The 18,229-nt window shown below is 40.8% G+C and overlaps 1 protein-coding gene across 1 annotated transcript; it reads right to left on the bottom strand.

Annotated features, from left to right (window-relative positions):
• Positions 1 to 5,726: 5,726 nt before the first annotated feature.
• On the bottom strand, positions 5,727 to 7,385 carry LOC149991324 (spindlin-3-like; the record flags this gene model as incomplete). Its single annotated transcript, XM_090264094.1, has 2 exons — positions 5,727 to 7,000; positions 7,340 to 7,385. Coding segments are annotated over 2 exons (819 nt in total), but the record flags the coding sequence as incomplete, so codon positions are not given.
• Between the last annotated feature and the right edge of the window lie 10,844 nt (positions 7,386 to 18,229).

The raw sequence follows: 18,229 nt of genomic DNA, 5'->3' as shown, positions 1-18,229 counted from the left end.
AAGATTTAAGAAACATTATAATAGATGTCATATACAGAAAAATGAGACAGAAAGCAAAACTCGGATCATGACAGTTCACAGGATAGAAATGACCCAGAGTTTTTTTTTTTGTTTTTTTTTTTTTTCACAAAGGAGGCCACAAAACCTGACTGGCTTTCATTTATCTGCCATTCCCTTTTGGGGAAAATTTAGTTTTCACTCACATTTTATAGATCCAGTATTGCTCCATCCCCAGTGGTCCACTGTTTAAATAATACGTCAATACTGAGACTTCCTAGGAATGAGTCTTCCTGATGCTGTGAGACAACACTGTCTGACCAAAAGGTTATACATAAATGCATTCTCCAGATTAATGTATGACCACAATGGGGAATTGTGAATGAAAAAGGGGTTCTATAAAAAGTAACTTCACAAGATGATCTGATAATAAATTCCTAAGTTAGCAGGTCATGTTGTCACAAATAGTAAGATTTTATTGATTTTATTGCTAAACATTCTGTTGTGTGTGTATAATATATAAACATTTCATTTACCTATTCATACACTTAGGTTGTTTCTATCTCTTTGTTATTATAAATAATGTAAATAGTGTATTGTTTTACTCTTGAAACTTATATGGTTTTGCAAACCAATGTCACCCAAATAAATTCAATAAAAGATAATACTAAAATGAACATGCAGGTGCATATATCTTTTCAGCTTAGTGTTTTTATTTTCTTCGGATAAATACCCAGAACTGGAATTTCTGGATCATATGGTAGTACCATTTTTAGTTTTTTTAGGAACTTCCATACTGTTTTCCATAGTAGCTGATCCAATTTACATTCCAGCCAAGAATTTACAGGGGTTCCCATTTTTTCTCACATCCTCACCAACACTGGTTCTTTTTTTAAAATAGACATTCTAAAAGGTGGGAGGTGGTATTTCTTTGTGGTTTGATTTGCATTTCCCTAATGATTATTGATGTTAATCACCTTTTATACCTATTGGCATCGGTGTCTTCTTTGGGAAAAAAAATGTCTATTTAGATTCTCTGTCCATATTTTTTGTTGTTTGGTTTTTATTGCTATTTAATTTTATGAGTTCTTTACATATTTTGGATATTAATCCCTTATCGGATATATGACTGGCTTATATTTTCTCCCACTCAGTAGGTTGCCTTTCATTTTATTGATGGTTTCCTTTGCTATGGAGAAGCTTCTTAGCTTGTTGTAGTCCCAGATGTTTATTTTTGTTATTGTCACCTTTTCTTTTTGTATCAGATAAAAAAAAATCACCAAGTCAAATGTCAAGGAGCCTAATACCTATATTTTCATCTAGGACAGTGGTTCTCAACCTTCCTAATGCCGCGACCCTTTAACCATAAAATTATTTTCGTTGCTACTTCATAACTGTAATTTTGCTACTGTTATGAATCGTAATGTAAATATCTGATACGCAGGATGTATTTTCATCGTTACAAATTGAACATAATTAAAGCATAGTGATTAATCACAAAGACAATATGTAATTATATGTGTTTTCCAATGGTCTCAGGCGACCCCTGTGAAAGGGTCGTTCTACCCCCAAAGGGGTCACGACCCACAGGTTGAGAACCGCTGGTCTAGGAGTTTTATGATTTCAGGTCTTACATTCCAGTCTTTAATCAATTTTGAGTTAATTTTTGTGTGTGGTGTAAAATAGTGGACATTTCATTCTTTGCATGCTTTGCTGTCCAGTTTTCCCAACACCATTTATTGAAGAGACTGTCCTTTCCCCTTTATATTGTTTTTTAAAAAGCAACAACAGGTGAAAGGGAAAAAAATCAACTTATCCATATCACAAAACCAAGACTTAATACCTAACTTGATCACAGTTTCAGCATCTCCCAGGAATGGAATCTTAAATCAGTCAATCTGGAATTATGTCGTCGTCGGCAGCCGTCCGTCTCGAGAGACGATGGTGTAGCTTCTTAAGAGTCTATCTGCACCGCCGAAAATGGTTGTGCAGTCCGACTCGGGAGTGACACGGTATCTGTCTCCTCCCGTGTTGAATCGACATCTTGCGATGACGCTGGAGTGTCCTCTCCAGTGAAGCTGAAGCTACAGAGCCTGGGCAGGGTGATATGGAGGGTCTGCTGTTGCCCATGCAGCAGACCCCCACCTCTCTTCGCAGCTGAAGGGTCCAAGGGAAAGACGGAGTCAATACAGCTTGGCTTCAGGTGCGCCGCAGGAGTTGCCGGTGTTGACTACAACGTCAAACCGCCTTAGGGACTCCGGCTCCGGATTTTCTGTCGGGGTTTACTCCCTTAGCCTTTCCCCTGAAGAGGTATGCTGCAAGGCAGCAGAGGTTTTTTGGAATCAGAGTTTTCCTTCTCTGATGTGCCCTGACTGGAAGATCGAACCAGCGACACTTAGCTCGCAGGCCGACGCTCAATCCACTGAGCCAAACCAGCCAGGTACTGGAATTATGTAGTCATCACTAATAAGGTAATCCGCCTGAAAAGGAAGGTTACATTACCACAACCAATCCACATTTTGCTGGTAAAACTTCCTTGTCCTTTTCCCATTAGCATATAAAAGTCTCATTTTGCACAACTCCTCAAAGCTTTTATCTGCTAAATGGAATAATACCTGATTCATGAATCTGATTAAAGGCAATAAGATCTTTAAATTTTATTCTTTAGACAGTATATTCTTGGCCTCTTGTCACAAATTAATTGACCGTATATGTGTGGGATTATTTCTGGGTTTTATATTTTGTTCCATTGATCTATGTGTCTGTATTTACACCAATATCATGCTATTTTGATTACTGTAGCTTTGTAATAGTTTGAAATCAAAATATGATGCTTCCAACTATGTTCTTTCTCAAGATTTCTCTGGCTATTTGGGGCCTTTTGTGATTTCTTACAAAGAAGTTCCATGAAGTGTTGAATCTGTACATATCTGGCTAGAATGGACATTTTAACAATATTAATGCTTTCAATTCATGAGCACAGAATATCTTTCTATTAATTTGCATCATCTTAAATTTCTACCATTAATGTCTTGTGGTTAAATCAACTAAACAATAAGGAATCAAAGAGGGATTAAATATCAGCTTTAATATATTGTTAAATGAAAAGGCAAAATTCAAACAGCATGTATAGAATGCCACCATTTATATAAAAAAACTGATAAACACACATATATAATATGCTTGTAAATACATGGATTATCTCTGGAATGATACATAGCAACTAGTAACTGTGGTTACTTTTGGAATATGAGATTGATTGAAGGACTGAGGTAAGGGTGGGAAGGAGAAAAGGAGACCTTTTACTATACCTTTTTGTACTGTTTCATTTTTACCAGCGATGTGTTTTTCTCCAAAAAAAATTATATATTAACATTTTTTAAATAAAAATATATAACAGCTTTATTACTGATATGAGACCATGGTTTGGACCTGAGCCTGAAATGAACTTCTACCAAGTCTAAAATAGACATTTACCCACCCACGTTTTCCCATACCTTGCTTGAGGAATGAGCTGAGGAGCCAAGAGGGACCTAGGTTGCTTATCCATAATATGCTTTTTTCAATTTTACCAAGTTATTCCTCCTCCCATATGGAAGACTGAATGAGAGACAAGTGGAGATGGGTAGAAGTTTTCTTCCAAATACTTTTGAGAAGTAAAGTCCTTTATTTTTCTTTTTTTTTTCTTGAATCAGAAACATGAAGAGAGACATAAGACACATCCCATCATACCCATGGACATTTTTGTTCTCTGAGCTACAATGGTCAACACCCAAGACTATGGTTAACAAACAGAGCTTGGCTGCCCCTTATGGGAATAACCAACAGTATCTTAAGAATGTACTGCTTCCATCTGTGGAAAACTAGTGAGCAGTTTTGTTTTTGACCCTAGAGAGCTCTGAAATAAGTCTGAATAGAACAATAAATAAGTTAATTCCAAGGCTACATTATACCCCATGCTGAAAATTCATTCACTATTTTATCCCTAATTTACAAATTAGGCCCAGCCACATTGTATGATATAGCTTACAAAGATGGCATATTAAAATACTCCAAAGATTATAATATCAACATGATGAGAATGTCATAATTTGAACTATATAAAACCCACTCCAACTATTAACTCCAAAGGAGAAAGTAATACTCCTAATTAAATTTCTATTTTAAAGTCCAAAATTTTGCCTTTCCCAATTTGTTGTTTTGCTCATTTCAGCCATACAGGCCTCACAAAAGATATCTGGACAGATGCGGGGTTCCTTCAGCAGTCAAAATCGGAGCTGTCTTCCTCTTGATTACGTGTGGTTCAGGATTTTAGGGGCTGAATTAATCTAACCCCACAACTGCATGTTACGCATTTTTAAGAGTCCATAGTATCAGCAGGACAAAAGATGATCATCCTCACATCAAAAAAAAAAAAAAAAAATTAGAAAGCACACTAATTCTCAGTCACTAAAACTGATACCCCAAGCAAATTTATATCTTCAGGATTTAGTACACTGGGTAGTACAGACTTAAATTGCTGTTGTCAAATATCTGATAGGAGACAGTGGTATCAAAAGAAAGAAAAGTAAACAGAAAACATGGGAGAACAAAAGATATTTTCTTGCTTTCATACTCAGCAGGAAGCTAGTCTGCCTGTGCCAGCAGTCCAGAATCCATGATGTGTGAACTTAAAACTGATTTGGAAGATATTTCCCAAGTGTTTGATTATATTGCCAGGAGTCCCAGCCCCAAATCTGTGGAAGCTCAAGGCCTGTCTGTTGATGCTAATGGAGCTTCTACAGAAACCCAGTAAGAAAGTGTTAGCTTTTGCCAGATGCTCCTCTCCAAAATCTTACTTATTTTTCAACTTTTTACCCCCTAAGCTTTGGTTAACCTTTACCAATGCCTTCAATAATGGAAGGTACAGTACCCATTCTGTTCCTTATTTTTCTGCTGCAGCAGGGCTCACCCTTATCTTCACATGAGTATCTTAGGACCAGCCAACAAACAGGATACAGTTGATTTCTATCTACCAATGCCAGCCAGCATTAAGCACTTAAAACATCATTAAGTCTAGTAATTATCTAGCACTGATTCTAACCTATGTGTTCCACAGTTCTGCTAAGACAACATAATAAACGAGCCTACCGGTTTCTGTGAAGAAGCAAAGACTTCGCAGCCTTTCTTATTTTTGGCAACAGCCTTGCCCACCTTATATTCCTGGGACTTGGAAGTCCCCTAAGATTCTAATCTAAAACCTAATCTAAAATTTCTCAGAGTCTCTCTTGGTATAGGAAAGAAATCTGTATCTCAGCCTGAATCCAGATTTTTGCTTTCATTCTGAGATCCTAGACAGGCCTGATAACCCTTGCTAAACTCAGGCTCTACCCTGTGACTGTGAACTCTAGTCAAGAGTCTGGCTTAATGCTCCATTGGTTGGCAAAGCCTACTTGTGCTAAAGTCTGCTAGCCTAACTTTGTTAAAATCCATTCCATGTCTACAGGTCCTACCTACCCTTAGATATTGCAGACCACAGAAACCCTGATACCACTGGTGAACAACACTGATTTCTCCACTTGGAGTTTGGTTCCCAAATGTTTGTCCTCTTATCAATTTTATATGGTTTCTTAGCCTATGCTTATGTACTGAAATGCAAAGTAATTACCCTCTTGATTTTGAGACAAGTTGAGCAATAGGTGCAAGAATCAGAAGGGGAACAACATGTAAGTCTTACTTTCAGTAGTTAGAATTTAAAACGCAACTTAGACAGGAGAGCAAAACGGGCTCCCACTCTTCCCCAAATTACACTTTCAAAGCCACCTAGGGGGAAGTGTTGAAGTTGCAAAGAAACTTACCCAGCCAGTTATACCTAATACCTGAGGAAATGTTACAGTTTAATGAAAGCAGAGTCCACACACCCAAAAGAATGAGGAAACAGGTGTTCATGTACAATTAATCTATTAACCTCACCCAAGATAAAAGTATGGGCCAATGGATGTCAGACTTTATCCTTCTCACTAAACAGATGCATCATCCTCTTGTGGGAAGAAACCTGTAAAAAGATTGGAGAGAAGGGCAAAAGGTTTCCTCCAAAAATATTTGAGTGCAAGTTCCTTTTGGGGGCGGGGGGGACAGGCAAAAACGTGCAGAAATGGAGAAAATGGTTCTTACAAATTCGAAAACAATCAAGATTTTGTGTGCAGATTTTACAAATAGCCTCACAGAGTTGGCAAATTTTAAGATGACCTTTAAGATGTTTTTATCAAATCATAGACATAGACATGGAAATCGTCATCAAATTTAATGAAATACACAGAGGGTTTTGCTTCTACCTGATGAATGACCATGCCAGTTCTCTTGGAGCCATCATCTGTGGCATATTCCACCTGTTTACCTACCAAGCTGTCTATGACGTCTGGTTCCCTCTCTGCAGAAGAAATATTGGAATCAGGAAGGATGCGTAGGTCACCGTCTTTATAATCATCTAAGAGCTGGTACATATATAATACAGGATCCTTCTCATAGGTAATGTAAAACCATGTTTTCATTACAGGTGCCTGAGCTAAGACCATCCCCCTCCATTTATTTTTGGAACCTTCCTCTGTCTCAAAAATATGTTCCACTGCTTTGCCAATAATAATTTCTGTTAAGTGTGTATCACTGATTCTAGATGATGCAACAATATTAGGAAAGACTTCAAGTGATGACACTCTTTCATCCCTGTGCAGTTCCAATCCATAAACACAGTCAAATCCATCATATTTGATAAGATACAGAGAGGGGTTTACAAGTACCTGATCCAAAACAGTTCCTTTCCACTGTGTTAGAGGCTCATCTCCATCTTTCCATCCGTGCTGAATTCTGCAGCCAACAATGTTCCTCCAAGGCTGGTAAGGGGGTCTACTCCTTTGCTTCTTGTGTGCAGCCTTTCTCTTCATCATGGTAACAGGCACACTGGCATGCCTTGAGACTGTTCTGGACTGCTGCCCTGCAGACGCCTTTCCGAACAGGGTCTTCGTGCCTGAGAGGAGCACAGTAGCAAAGCAGGCCAAGAAAGGAAATTAAAGAAAAAAGTAATTTCGATGCATGACACAGTGAGTTTCGTCTCCTAATTAGTGTATTCCGTGCACCCACGCCTAAGTTTTTCCCGAAAGTTACACAGGAAAGCTGGAAAATCAAGGCATCCTCGCGCGTGCCTGCTGTAACCTTGCTCCCCAGTTCGTTCTAGCTATCTAGAGCGAGGGAGTTGTTGTTAGGGTCAAAGAAACAGGAGGCACCCCCTACTTCTCTCCGCCCGTATACCAACACTGTCCATGTCAGGTGGCACAGACTCCCCAAAGCCAAGGATCGCGGGCGTCACGTGCCCAAATCCAGCACTTCTCTGCTGCCTTCACTATGAGCCTGAGGGGGAAAGAGGATCAGCAGGCGCCGAGCAGGGAGCTTGCTGAAGCTGGTTGGATTGAATCCGTAGATGAGGAGCGTATCTAGGAGGCGGCCAGGCAGGCGAAGAGGATGTTGGCTGTGGCTCAAGCACTGTGATCGCGGGACCTCGGCCTCCCTGTCAGCGGCAGACACCAATCTGCCACATCCGGATTCCGCTCCCCGCCCACCCACGAGCTGCTACAGCTGCAGCAGTCCCCTCCCTCCCTCCATAGCGCAGCTTCCTTCCAGAAGAGAGGCCTCCCCTTCCTGCCAAACAACGTGCGCCTCCCTCCCCCAACTCTCACGCCCACCTCCACCCTGGACTAGAGAAGAATCCTTTGACTCCGGGACCCTCCCCTTTCCAAAATCCGAGGCAGCCTAGCCCAAAACAACCCCACCCCCCAACCACCCACTGTCTCTTTCTCCAGTTCCGGGCCCCCAGGCTCCCCACCCCCACCTCGGAGCCCCTGCCCCATTTGTTTTTTATCTAGGAATTCGTCCTTTCCTTTACCCGGTGCTTTTCTGGAGTTATTCTTTATACACAGAAACCTGCCTTTCTAGTAAATTAAAGGGATTTGTGGTGGAATGAGAGAAATGCACTAGTGATTAGTCTGCCACCTTGACCCAATCCCTAGGTGATTTTTACTGATTAGTCATTCCTGGACTTTACCCATTGAGGATAATTTTTTTTTCCTTTTCTCTTTTTCTGTCTCTCTTCCCCCACTGCCGACCGATAGCAAAAGAATTGTATGCACAATGGTGCCATGGTGTAAAAAACTGAAAATTGACATGAGGAAAATAATAAATGTAAGTTCACCTCCCTTTCCCCACACCTCAGTAAAATATTAACTCTTTCCATTGCCTTCTTAATAAGGTTCTACAAGGCTGCAATAATTTTGCATATGCATTTTCATGGTGTACCCTTTTCTTATAGAACAGACAGTTGCTCAGTTTATTAGATATTGTCTGAAATATTTTTTTGTAGTAGCCTCATTAAAACCAGCATAACGATATTTCAATAAATTAACCATTCTCTCCTATCTTCAGATGTTTGGATTTTTAAACAAAAGCTTATAATGACTGCACAGGAATTATTAATCTGTTCTCTTGAACAGAATAGACATAAACCTATAATCAAAATAATTACTAAAATTATAATAGAAATTTAGTATTTCAACACTAAAATTATAAGTCTATGGGAAAAACTTACTATTTTAGAAGTGATTCAATAATTTTTTTTTTCCATTACAGCCATCTTAGTTGGTGTAAAGTAGTATCTCATTGTGGTTTTGTTAGAGCCAGAGACACCATGTTGCCTGCCCCGCGTAACCTGCCACCTGAGTCAGGCCTTGGCAAAACAGGCCATGGCCAGTGGTCACAGTGTTCTTGGGAACTGTGGCCTACAGTCACGCAGGACCTGAGCCACCACCTGTGCCGAAACAGAGGCATTACCCGTCAAGCACCAGATCACAAGTTTTCCCATTAACAGAGGCGACTAAGGCATAGCCACCGCATCCTGCTGAGAACTAATTACACCTCCATTTCCCCTTCCCCTCTCCCTTAATCATTTACCACAAGTCTCCTGACAGCCATCTCTAATCGGGGGACATTGTTCTTTAGCAAACACCTATACCCTGGACTCTAGAGCCGACCAGAAGTGTGACCCATCCACCTGAGGGTCTGCTCCAAGCCCTTAAAAATCCCTCAATCCCTTCCCTTGCTGCTGTAGTCCACTCGGACTCAGCCGCCTGCTTGAATATCCCTCAATAAAGGCTTGGAACTGGCCGACCAGACTCCTCCCTTCTTCTGGGCACAAACCTGAAAGGTTTTAATTTTCATTTATCAGCTAACTAATAATGATGAGCATGTTTTCATATGTCTGACATTTGCATATCTTCTTTGGAGACATGTCTACTGAAGTTCTTCATTTTTAAAATAGGATTCTTTGTCTTTTGTTGTAAGTGTTCTTTATAAATTCTGAATATGTGCTCTTTATCAGATACATGATTTGAAAATATGTCTTTTCACTTCCTTGACAATGTTTTTGATACATGGAAGTTTTACATTTTGATGAAATTTAATTATGTATTTGTTTTTATTATTGCTCATACTTTTAAAAATATGAATGTGTTATTTCATTTTTTAACTAGGCTATTACATTTTATTCATAACTGTTATTTAAGTAGCTTCATAGTTCATTTTTTAATTGAACTTACTGCATTGGGGTGACATTGGTTCACAAAACCATGCAAGTTTGAAGTGTATAACTCAATAAAACATCATCTGCACACTGCATTGTGCTAAAACCGCCTCAAGTAAAGTCTCTTTCTGTCCCCATTTTTTCTTCTTTGCCCATCTCCAACTAGCCACCACCACCCCCTTTTCCTCTGGCTATTACCACGCTGTTTTCTGTGTATGTGTGTGTGTGTGTGTGTGTGTGTGTGTGTGTGTGTGTGTGTGTGTAAAATGTTTTTGGTTAATCCCTTCACCTTCTTTCATTTATTCCCCCAACCCCCCTCCCCTCTGACAGCTATCAGTCTGTTCCGTGCATCCATGCCTACTTCCATTTTGTTCATCAGTTTATTTTGTTCATTAGCCTCCACATGTAAGTGAAATCATATGGTATTTATCATTCTATGACTGGGTTATTTCACTTAACATAATAATCCCCAGGTCCATTCATGCTGTCAGAAAAGGTAAGATTTTCTTCCTTTTTACAGCTCAGTTGTATTCCATTGTGTTAATGTACCACGGTTCTTTTTTTGTTTTTAATATACTCACCTACTGATAAGCAATTGGGCTGTTTTCAGATCTTGGCTATTGGAAATAATGCTGCAATGAACATAGGAGGACATATATTCTTCCAAATTAGTGTTTTCCGTTTCTTAGCGTACCCGGTCTGTCTGGAAGGTATCCAGCCATGTCATAAAAAAATAGAGACATTTATTAAAGAAGATACAAGAAACATTGTACATAGGACAATGATGCCTCAGTCCCCTTTAAAGTAGTCACCTTGAGACCTCACACAGTTCTCCCAATCACCATCAGCTGCCCTGTAGAATTTTCCTGAATCTCATCAAGAATCTGAAATCTGTTTCCTTTCAAAAGTGATTTTAGCATTTGGGAAAGGCAGAAGTCGCAGGGTGGCAAATCTGGTCTGTAGGAGGTCTGAGTCACCTGGGTGATTTGATGTTTCACTAAAAAATTGCATGAGATGTGATGTGCGAGCAGGAGCACTGTCATGATGAAGCTGCCAATCACCAGTTGCCCATAGCTGCGGCCTTCTGAATCACCCGAATAGTTTCTGCAGAGCAATGTTCAAGCTTAACGCAAAATTTGATGCAGATTCGTTGCTCTACTGACTCAGTCATTTTGAATGTGATGGCTACACAGTACACATACTCACTTAATGATGTATACCACACCCACTGACTAGTACGGTGAAGTCATCATCGTTCACACATGCTCATTCCAGTCTTTTCTCCTTGTCTGCCAGGTTACATCAATGTCGTCCAAAGTGTCTTCATTATATTAGCAATGACTGGACTTTTTCCAGACAGACCTCATATATTCCCAGAAGTGGGATCACTGGGTCAAAAGGTAGTTTGATTTTTAATTTTTTGAAGAAACTCCATATTGTTTTCCACAGTGGCTGCACCAGTCTGCATTCTCTCCAACAGTGCACAAGGATTCCCTGTTCACCACATCCTCCCCAAGTCTAGTTGTTTGTTTATTTATTGATGGTAGCCATTCTGGCAAGTGTGAGGTTATATCTCATTGTGGTTTTAATTTGCATCTGTGTCATAATAAGTGAGGTTGAGCATTATTTTATATGGCTATTAGCCATCTGTATGCCCTCTTTGGAGAAGTATCTATTTAGGTCCTTTTCCCATTTTTTAATTGGGTTGTTTATCTTTCTGGTGTTGAGTTACAAAACTTCATTATATGTTTTGGTCCGTCGGCGGCGGCAGCCGTCTGTCTCGAGAGACGATGGTGTAGCTTCTTAAAAGTCTATCTGCACCGCCGAGAATGGCTGTGCAGTCCGACTCGGGAGTGACACAGTATCTGTCTCCTCCCGTGTTGAATCGACATCTTGCGATGACGCTGGAGTGTCCTCTCCAGTGAAGCTGAAGCTACAGAGCCTGGGCAGGGTGATATGGAGGGTCTGCTGTTGCCCATGCAGCAGACCCCCCCTCTCTTCGCAGCTGAAAGGTCCAAGGGAAAGACGGAGTCAATACAGCTTGGCTTCAGGTGCGCCGCAGGAGTTGCCGGTGTTGACTACAACGTCAAACCGCCTTAGGGACTCCGGCTCCGGATTTTCTGTCGGGGTTTACTCCCTTAGCCTTTCCCCTGAAGAGGTATGCCGCAAGGCAGCGGAGGTTTTTTGGAGTCAGAGTTTTCCTTCTCTGATGTGCCCTAACTGGAAGATCGAACCAGCGACACTTAGCTCGCAGGCCGACGCTCAATCCACTGAGCCAAACCAGCCAGGGGTATATGTTTTGGTAATTAACCACTTATCAGATATATCATTGACAAATATGTTCTCCCATTCAGTAGATTCTCTTTTCATTTTGTTGATGGTTTCTTTTGATGTATGAAAGCTTTTTAGTTTGATGTAGTTCCATTTGGTTTTTCTTTTTCCCTTTGTTTTCCCTTCCCAAGGAGATATATTGACAAAAATATTGCTATGAAAAATGTCTGAGCCCTGGCTGGTGTGGCTCAGTGGACTGAGTGCCAGCCTGTGAACTGAAAGGTCACAGGTTTGATTCCCAGTCAAGGCACGTGCCTGGGTAGTGGGCCAGGACACCATTTGGGGGCGTGCACATCAATGTTTCACTCCCCTCTCTCTAAAAATAAATAACATATTTTTAGAAAATGTCTGAGATTTTTACTGCCTGTATTTTCTTCTAGGATTTTTATAGTTCCATGACTTACATTTAAGTCTTTTATCCATTTTGAGATTATATTTATGGTCTGGTTTCAGTTTTTTTACATGTACCCATCCAATTTTCCCAACACCACTTATTGAAGAGACTGTCTTTATTTCATTGTATGCTCTTGCCCACTTTGACAAATATTAATTTTATTTTTTATATTTTTTCATTTTAAGTATATTTTATTATGTTGTTACTGTAGTTCCAATTTTTCCCCTTTGCTCCCCTCTGCCCAGTACCCTCCTTCCCTCCAGCAATCCCACCCCCCTTAGTTCATGTCCATGGGTCGTGCATATAAGGTCTTTGACTTCACCCTTCCCTATATTATTCTTAACTTCCCCTGTCTATTTTGAACCAACCGATTATGCTTCTTAATCCCTGCACCATTTCCCCATTTCTCCCCCTTCCCCCTCCCAGCTGATAACCCTCCAAATGAACCCCATACCTATGATTCTGTTCCTATTCTGGTTTGCTTACTTGGATTTTGTTTTCATTTTTTATATTCAGTTGTTGATATTTGTGAGTTTGTTGTCATTTTAGTGTTCATAGTTTTGATCTTCTTTTTCTTAAGTAAGTCCCTTTGATATTCCATATAATAATGGGTTGGTGATGATGAACTCTTTTAGCTTTACCTTGTCTGGGAAGCAGTTCATGTGCCCTTCCATTCTAAATGATAGCTTTGCTGGATAGAGTAATCTTGGTTGTAGGTCCTCGCTTTTCATCACATTGAATACTGCTTGCCAGTCCCTTCTTGCCTGCAAAGTGTTTTTTGAGAAATCAGCTGATAGCCTTATAGGCACCCCTTTGTTAGGCAACTCTCCGCTTCTCTCTTGCTGCTTTTAGGGTTCTCTCTTTATCTTTCACCTTTGGCATTTTAATCATGATTTGTCTTGGTGAGGTCCCCTCTGGGTCCAGCTTGCCCAAGACTCTCTGAGTTTCCTGGACTTGTATGTTTATTTCCTTTGCAAAATTTGGGAAGTTTTCCTCCATTATTTTTTCATGTAAGTTTTCCATTTCTTGCTCTTCCTCTTCTCCTTCTGGCACCCCTATGATTCGGATGTTGGCACGTTTAAAGTTGTCCCAGCGGTTCCTAAGCCTCTCCTCATTTTGTTCAATTCTGGTTTCCTCATTCTGTACTGGTTGACTGTTTTTTTCTTCCTTATGTTCCAAATAACTGATATGAACCCCAGTTTTCTTCCCTTCACCATTGGTTTTGTGTGGATTTTTCTTCGTTTCAATTAGCATAGCCTTCTTTTCTTCTCTTATGCGTTTGCCATACTCAAGTATATCTGTCAAGCCTGCAAGCATCTTTATCACTAGTGTGTGGAATTCTGCGTCTGTTAGGTTGGCTATCTCTTCATCACTTAGTTCTCCCACTGGAACCTTGATCTGATCCCCCTTTTGGGCCATACTTCTCTGTCTCCTCATCTTGACAGGCTCCTGTGTTTGTTTGACTCTGTGTCTTAGGTAGAGCTGTCGCTTCTGTTACGTTGAAAGGGACAGAGCCTTAGGGATTTGTCAGTACAGGGCGACCTGTTTCACCACGTTGTGGCGCTATATGTGGAGTAAGGGTCTGAGAGGGAACAATGGCGCTTGCCCAGCACTTGCCCCTTTTCCAGGCACTTCTCCCATTTCCATAAGGGACTGGTGCCTCTCTAGCTGTTGCCCTGGATGTCGTTCCCAGAATGGATGGGTCTCTGAACATTCTAGGACTGTGGGGACCCTTTAACAAGTGGACTCTCCTGAGAGACTGGCAATTTCTGCCTCTACCCCAACCCCCACTGGTTTTCAGTCAGAAGCAATGAGGCTTGATTTTCCCAGGTGCTGGGACTGTGAGCTGAGTGGTCTGGTGAGGAGCTGGGAATGGTCCCCAGGTGTCCCTCCTGACTTTTCTCAAGGTGTAACTGCTTTCCACCCGCCTGCTGCTGCCACCACCATACCACATCCTCTGCCCCAACTCCACCCCTCCTACGTGTCTGGATGAAGTATTTCTTCTTTATATCTTTGTTTGTTGGACTTCCATGAAGTTTGATTTTCTGGAACTTCTGGTTGTTTCTGGTTTTGAGGTAGTTGTATTCCTTCTTAATTGTGGAGGGAGATGCAGTATGTCTGCCTACGCCTCCATCTTGGCCGAAAGTGAGCTCTCTGTGTTGATGTCTGTTGACTATCTTTTCTTGTTCAATTTGTGATTTTCCTTGTTCTTGGTATAATAAGTAATTTTAAATTGTATCCTGGACATTGAGTATTATATGTATTATATTGTGAGAGCCGAAATCCTATTTAGTCTTTCTTTTTTGCAGATGGTGACCCTGTTTAGGTGTTGCTTGTCATCAATGGTGCTGCAGGATTTCAGATATCTTCTAGGCTCTGCTCTCACCAGGGAAGTGAGAAGTGGAGTGCTTAATTATACTACATTCTTGGGATGGAACCTCAACTCCACACTCTGCCCTCCTGACACTGGGTGAGTGGGAAAAGGAGTGACTAGCTCAACCTCTCATTATTTCAGTCTGCCTCATTGATACCAGATAAAAGTGGAGGCTTAGCTTCCCTATTGCAGCCAGCTGACACACCACTCCGGCTAAGAATTGTAGTACAGGCTACTTTTTCTAGACATAGGGTGGAAATTACCTCTTTGCTCATCTTCACTGACACTACCCCAGTAGGAAAGTTGGAACACTACCTGCTCTCAAGTGGAGGTTTGAAGTTCAAAAAAAATGCCTGCTTAGTGAGGCCAACATGACTTTGGCAAGGTAATTGGCTAATCTCCTGCTTTTTCTTGGTGGGAGATAAGTCAGCTTCCCATTTGTCCCTACCAGTATTTCCTTGGTGGAGCAATTGGAGCTTTGCTGCCTACTTCCAAGAGACATGAACTGGGAAGAAAGATAAACTCTTAATTCCATCCCACTGAAATTACAGGTGGAATTGTTTTTTCTGTTCATGTTTGGCTATGCTTGGGCAAGTACTACCCAAAAGGTTTTCTGTTCTTTTTCTTCGTGTTTCAACTAGAGAACAGGCTTTTCTTAAAGCCCTTCTTTGTCTGCAATTGATGGAAATAGTGAGTTGGAGGCTTGTATAGTACCCTAATATATATGGGAGATAATAAAAGAAATCAGAGAACTCACTACCAGATCATTCCTTAAGACCCAAGGTTTCTAGATAGTTTGCCTTCTTTTTTCCCACCTTACAGAGAGTTCCTGTTTGTTTGTTGTGTTATTGCCAGAGGTTTTTTGTTGTAAGTGTAAGGACATGGGAGTAATAGAAAGGGCTGCTGCATCTTGGGTGGAACTGAAAGTCCCTCAGTACCTGAACACACTCACTTTAGGGTATTAGAATGAAGCTCCTGATGGGTCCTCAAGCCAGGAAGATCCAAAGGCTGAAAAGTCCACTAATGTACTTCTAAGACATGATAATTTACTCTGCCGACAAGCATGAGTTAAAAGGCAAAAATATATTGCTTGGTAGAATGCAAAACTGGAAAAAGTCTAAAGAAAGTACTTTGCAGTAGTTATCGTCGTCGTCGTCGGCAGCCGTCCGTCTCGAGAGACGATGGTGTAGCTTCACAAGAGTCTATCTGCACCGCCGAGAATGGCTGTGCAGTCCGACTCGGGAGTGACACGGTATCTGTCTCCTCCCGTGTTGAATCGACATCTTGCAATGACGCTGGAGTGTCCTCTCCAGTGAAGCTGAAGCTACAGAGCCTGGGCAGGGTGATATGGAGGGTCTGCTGTTGCCCATGCAGCAGACCCCCCCTCTCTTCGCAGCTGAAGGGTCCAAGGGAAAGACGGAGTTGATACAGCTTGGCTTCAGGTGCGCCGCAGGAGTTGCCGGTGTTGACTACAACGTCAAACCGCCTTAGGGACTCCGGCTCCGGATTTTCTGTCGGGGTTTACTCCCTTAGCCTTTCCCCTGAAGAGGTATGCCGCAAGGCAGCGGAGGTTTTTTGGAGTCAGAGTTTTCCTTCTCTGTTTGCAGTAGTTATAAACTATAAAATTGACCATTACATGAACAAATAAATAAAGAAATAATTATATATTATTAATTAATGTAGAGAACATTCATTTTTTAAAGAGTTTATTTTTATTTATTTTCAGAGGGAGGGGAAGGGAGGAAGAAAGAGAGGGAGAAAAACATGGATGTTCAAGAGAAACATCAGTCAGTTGCCCCCTGCTCACCTCCAACTGGGGACCTGGCTTGCAATCCAGGCATGTGCCCTGACCAGGAATCAAACCAGCAACCTTTAAATTCAAAGGCCAGTGCTTAACCCACTGAGGCACACCAGCCAGGGCAAGAGCATTCATTTTAAAAAGATGTATACCAAATAATTGGGAATAATATAAATCCACAGTTATATGCTAATGGTTATTTAATGGTGTATCCATATATTAGTATGTCCCACTATGTATGTTAATACTTCAAATATTATTGAATGACATGGGAAATATTTAAACTATAACATGTTAAACATTAGCACATAGAACCTGTAATAGAACACAGAAACAATAGCAAATAACATGTTTACCTGGAATCCCAATGTTGTAGAAATACTGAATATATTTATATGTGTGTGTTTAGTATGTATGTGTATATATTTTTGGTACAGTGTTTTATTAATTTTGAATATATAAGTAGTCAATGATCACAGAAAAAATGGGAGAAGTGCAAGAGAAATATTTATTGAATCTTTGTTTGATGTTAAGATTCAGTCTGGTTTCCTTATCAATGCAGTAAAGTGATTCTATCAGTTAAAGTGATTTTGGAGGCAAACCCCAGAAACCCAACTCACAATAGATTATGTAGTAAATAAAATTATTTTCTCATGCAATGGACTGTCCCAAGTTTGGTCAGAACATGGTTTGATCAAGTCACTCATCATGTTTTTTTCTCTTGTCTTCTCTTAACTCTTTCTTCCTCTTGAGCCTCCATCTGATTTCTCTTATAGAAGTGGCAAACCCAGTTACATGCTATCTTATGAAGGGAAGGAGTATTTCTTCCCACAACCATTGAACTAGAGTGTTGTTATTTTGTGATTCTATATATATATTATTTTATTTTATTATTGATTATGCTGTTACAGTTGTCCCAATTTCCTTCTCCCCTGCTCCCCCCTCCCTTCAGTTGTCTCCCCGCTTAGTCCATGCCCATTGGTCCTGCATATAGTTCTTTTCAACATCTTCCTGTCCACTCCACTCCCTCATACTATGCTTCCCAATTCCTGCACCATCTCCCTCCCTCTCCCCCTCCCCGCTGACATCCCCCCAATATGCTCCCCTTACCTATAATTCCTTTTCCCTCCTTGTTGCCTACTTAGTTTGCCCTTGCCTCAGTTCCCTAGCTTCTGCTGTTGGTTGTTGTAATACAGTTTTCATTTTAATGTTCATTGTCCTGATCCTCCTTCTTCTAAACAAGTCCCTTTAACATCTCATATAACAGTGGTTTGGACCTAACAAACTCCTTCAGTCTTACTTTTTCCTGGAAACACTTTCTCTGCCCTTCTATCCTGAATGAGAGCTTCGCTGGATAGAGTAATCGTGGTTGTAGGTTTCCGATTTTCATTACTTTAAATATTTCTTGCCAATCCCTTCTTGCCTGTAAAGTCTCCTTTGAGAAATCTGCTGATAGTCTAATTGGGACCCCTTTGTACATGATTCTTCTCTTCTCTCTTGCTGCTTTTAAGATTCTCTCTTTATCTTTAATTTTTGACATTTTGATGATAATGTGTCTTGGTGTGGTCCTCCCTGGGTCCAGTCTATCCATAACTCTCTGTGCTTCTTGGACCTGTAAGTTCACCTCCTTCCCCAAGTTAAGGAAGTTCTGCTTCATTATTTTTTCACATAATTTTTCTATTTCTAATTCTTCTTCTTCACCCTCTGGCAATCTGATAACCCGAAAGTTTG

Source organism: Furipterus horrens, unplaced genomic scaffold, assembly GCF_987537825.1.
Source record: "Furipterus horrens unplaced genomic scaffold, mFurHor1.1.pri manual_scaffold_17, whole genome shotgun sequence".
Classification (NCBI taxonomy): Eukaryota; Metazoa; Chordata; class Mammalia; order Chiroptera; family Furipteridae; genus Furipterus; species Furipterus horrens.
Note: the sequence above shows the minus strand (reverse complement) of the source record. Positions and strands in the feature narration are given on the sequence as shown.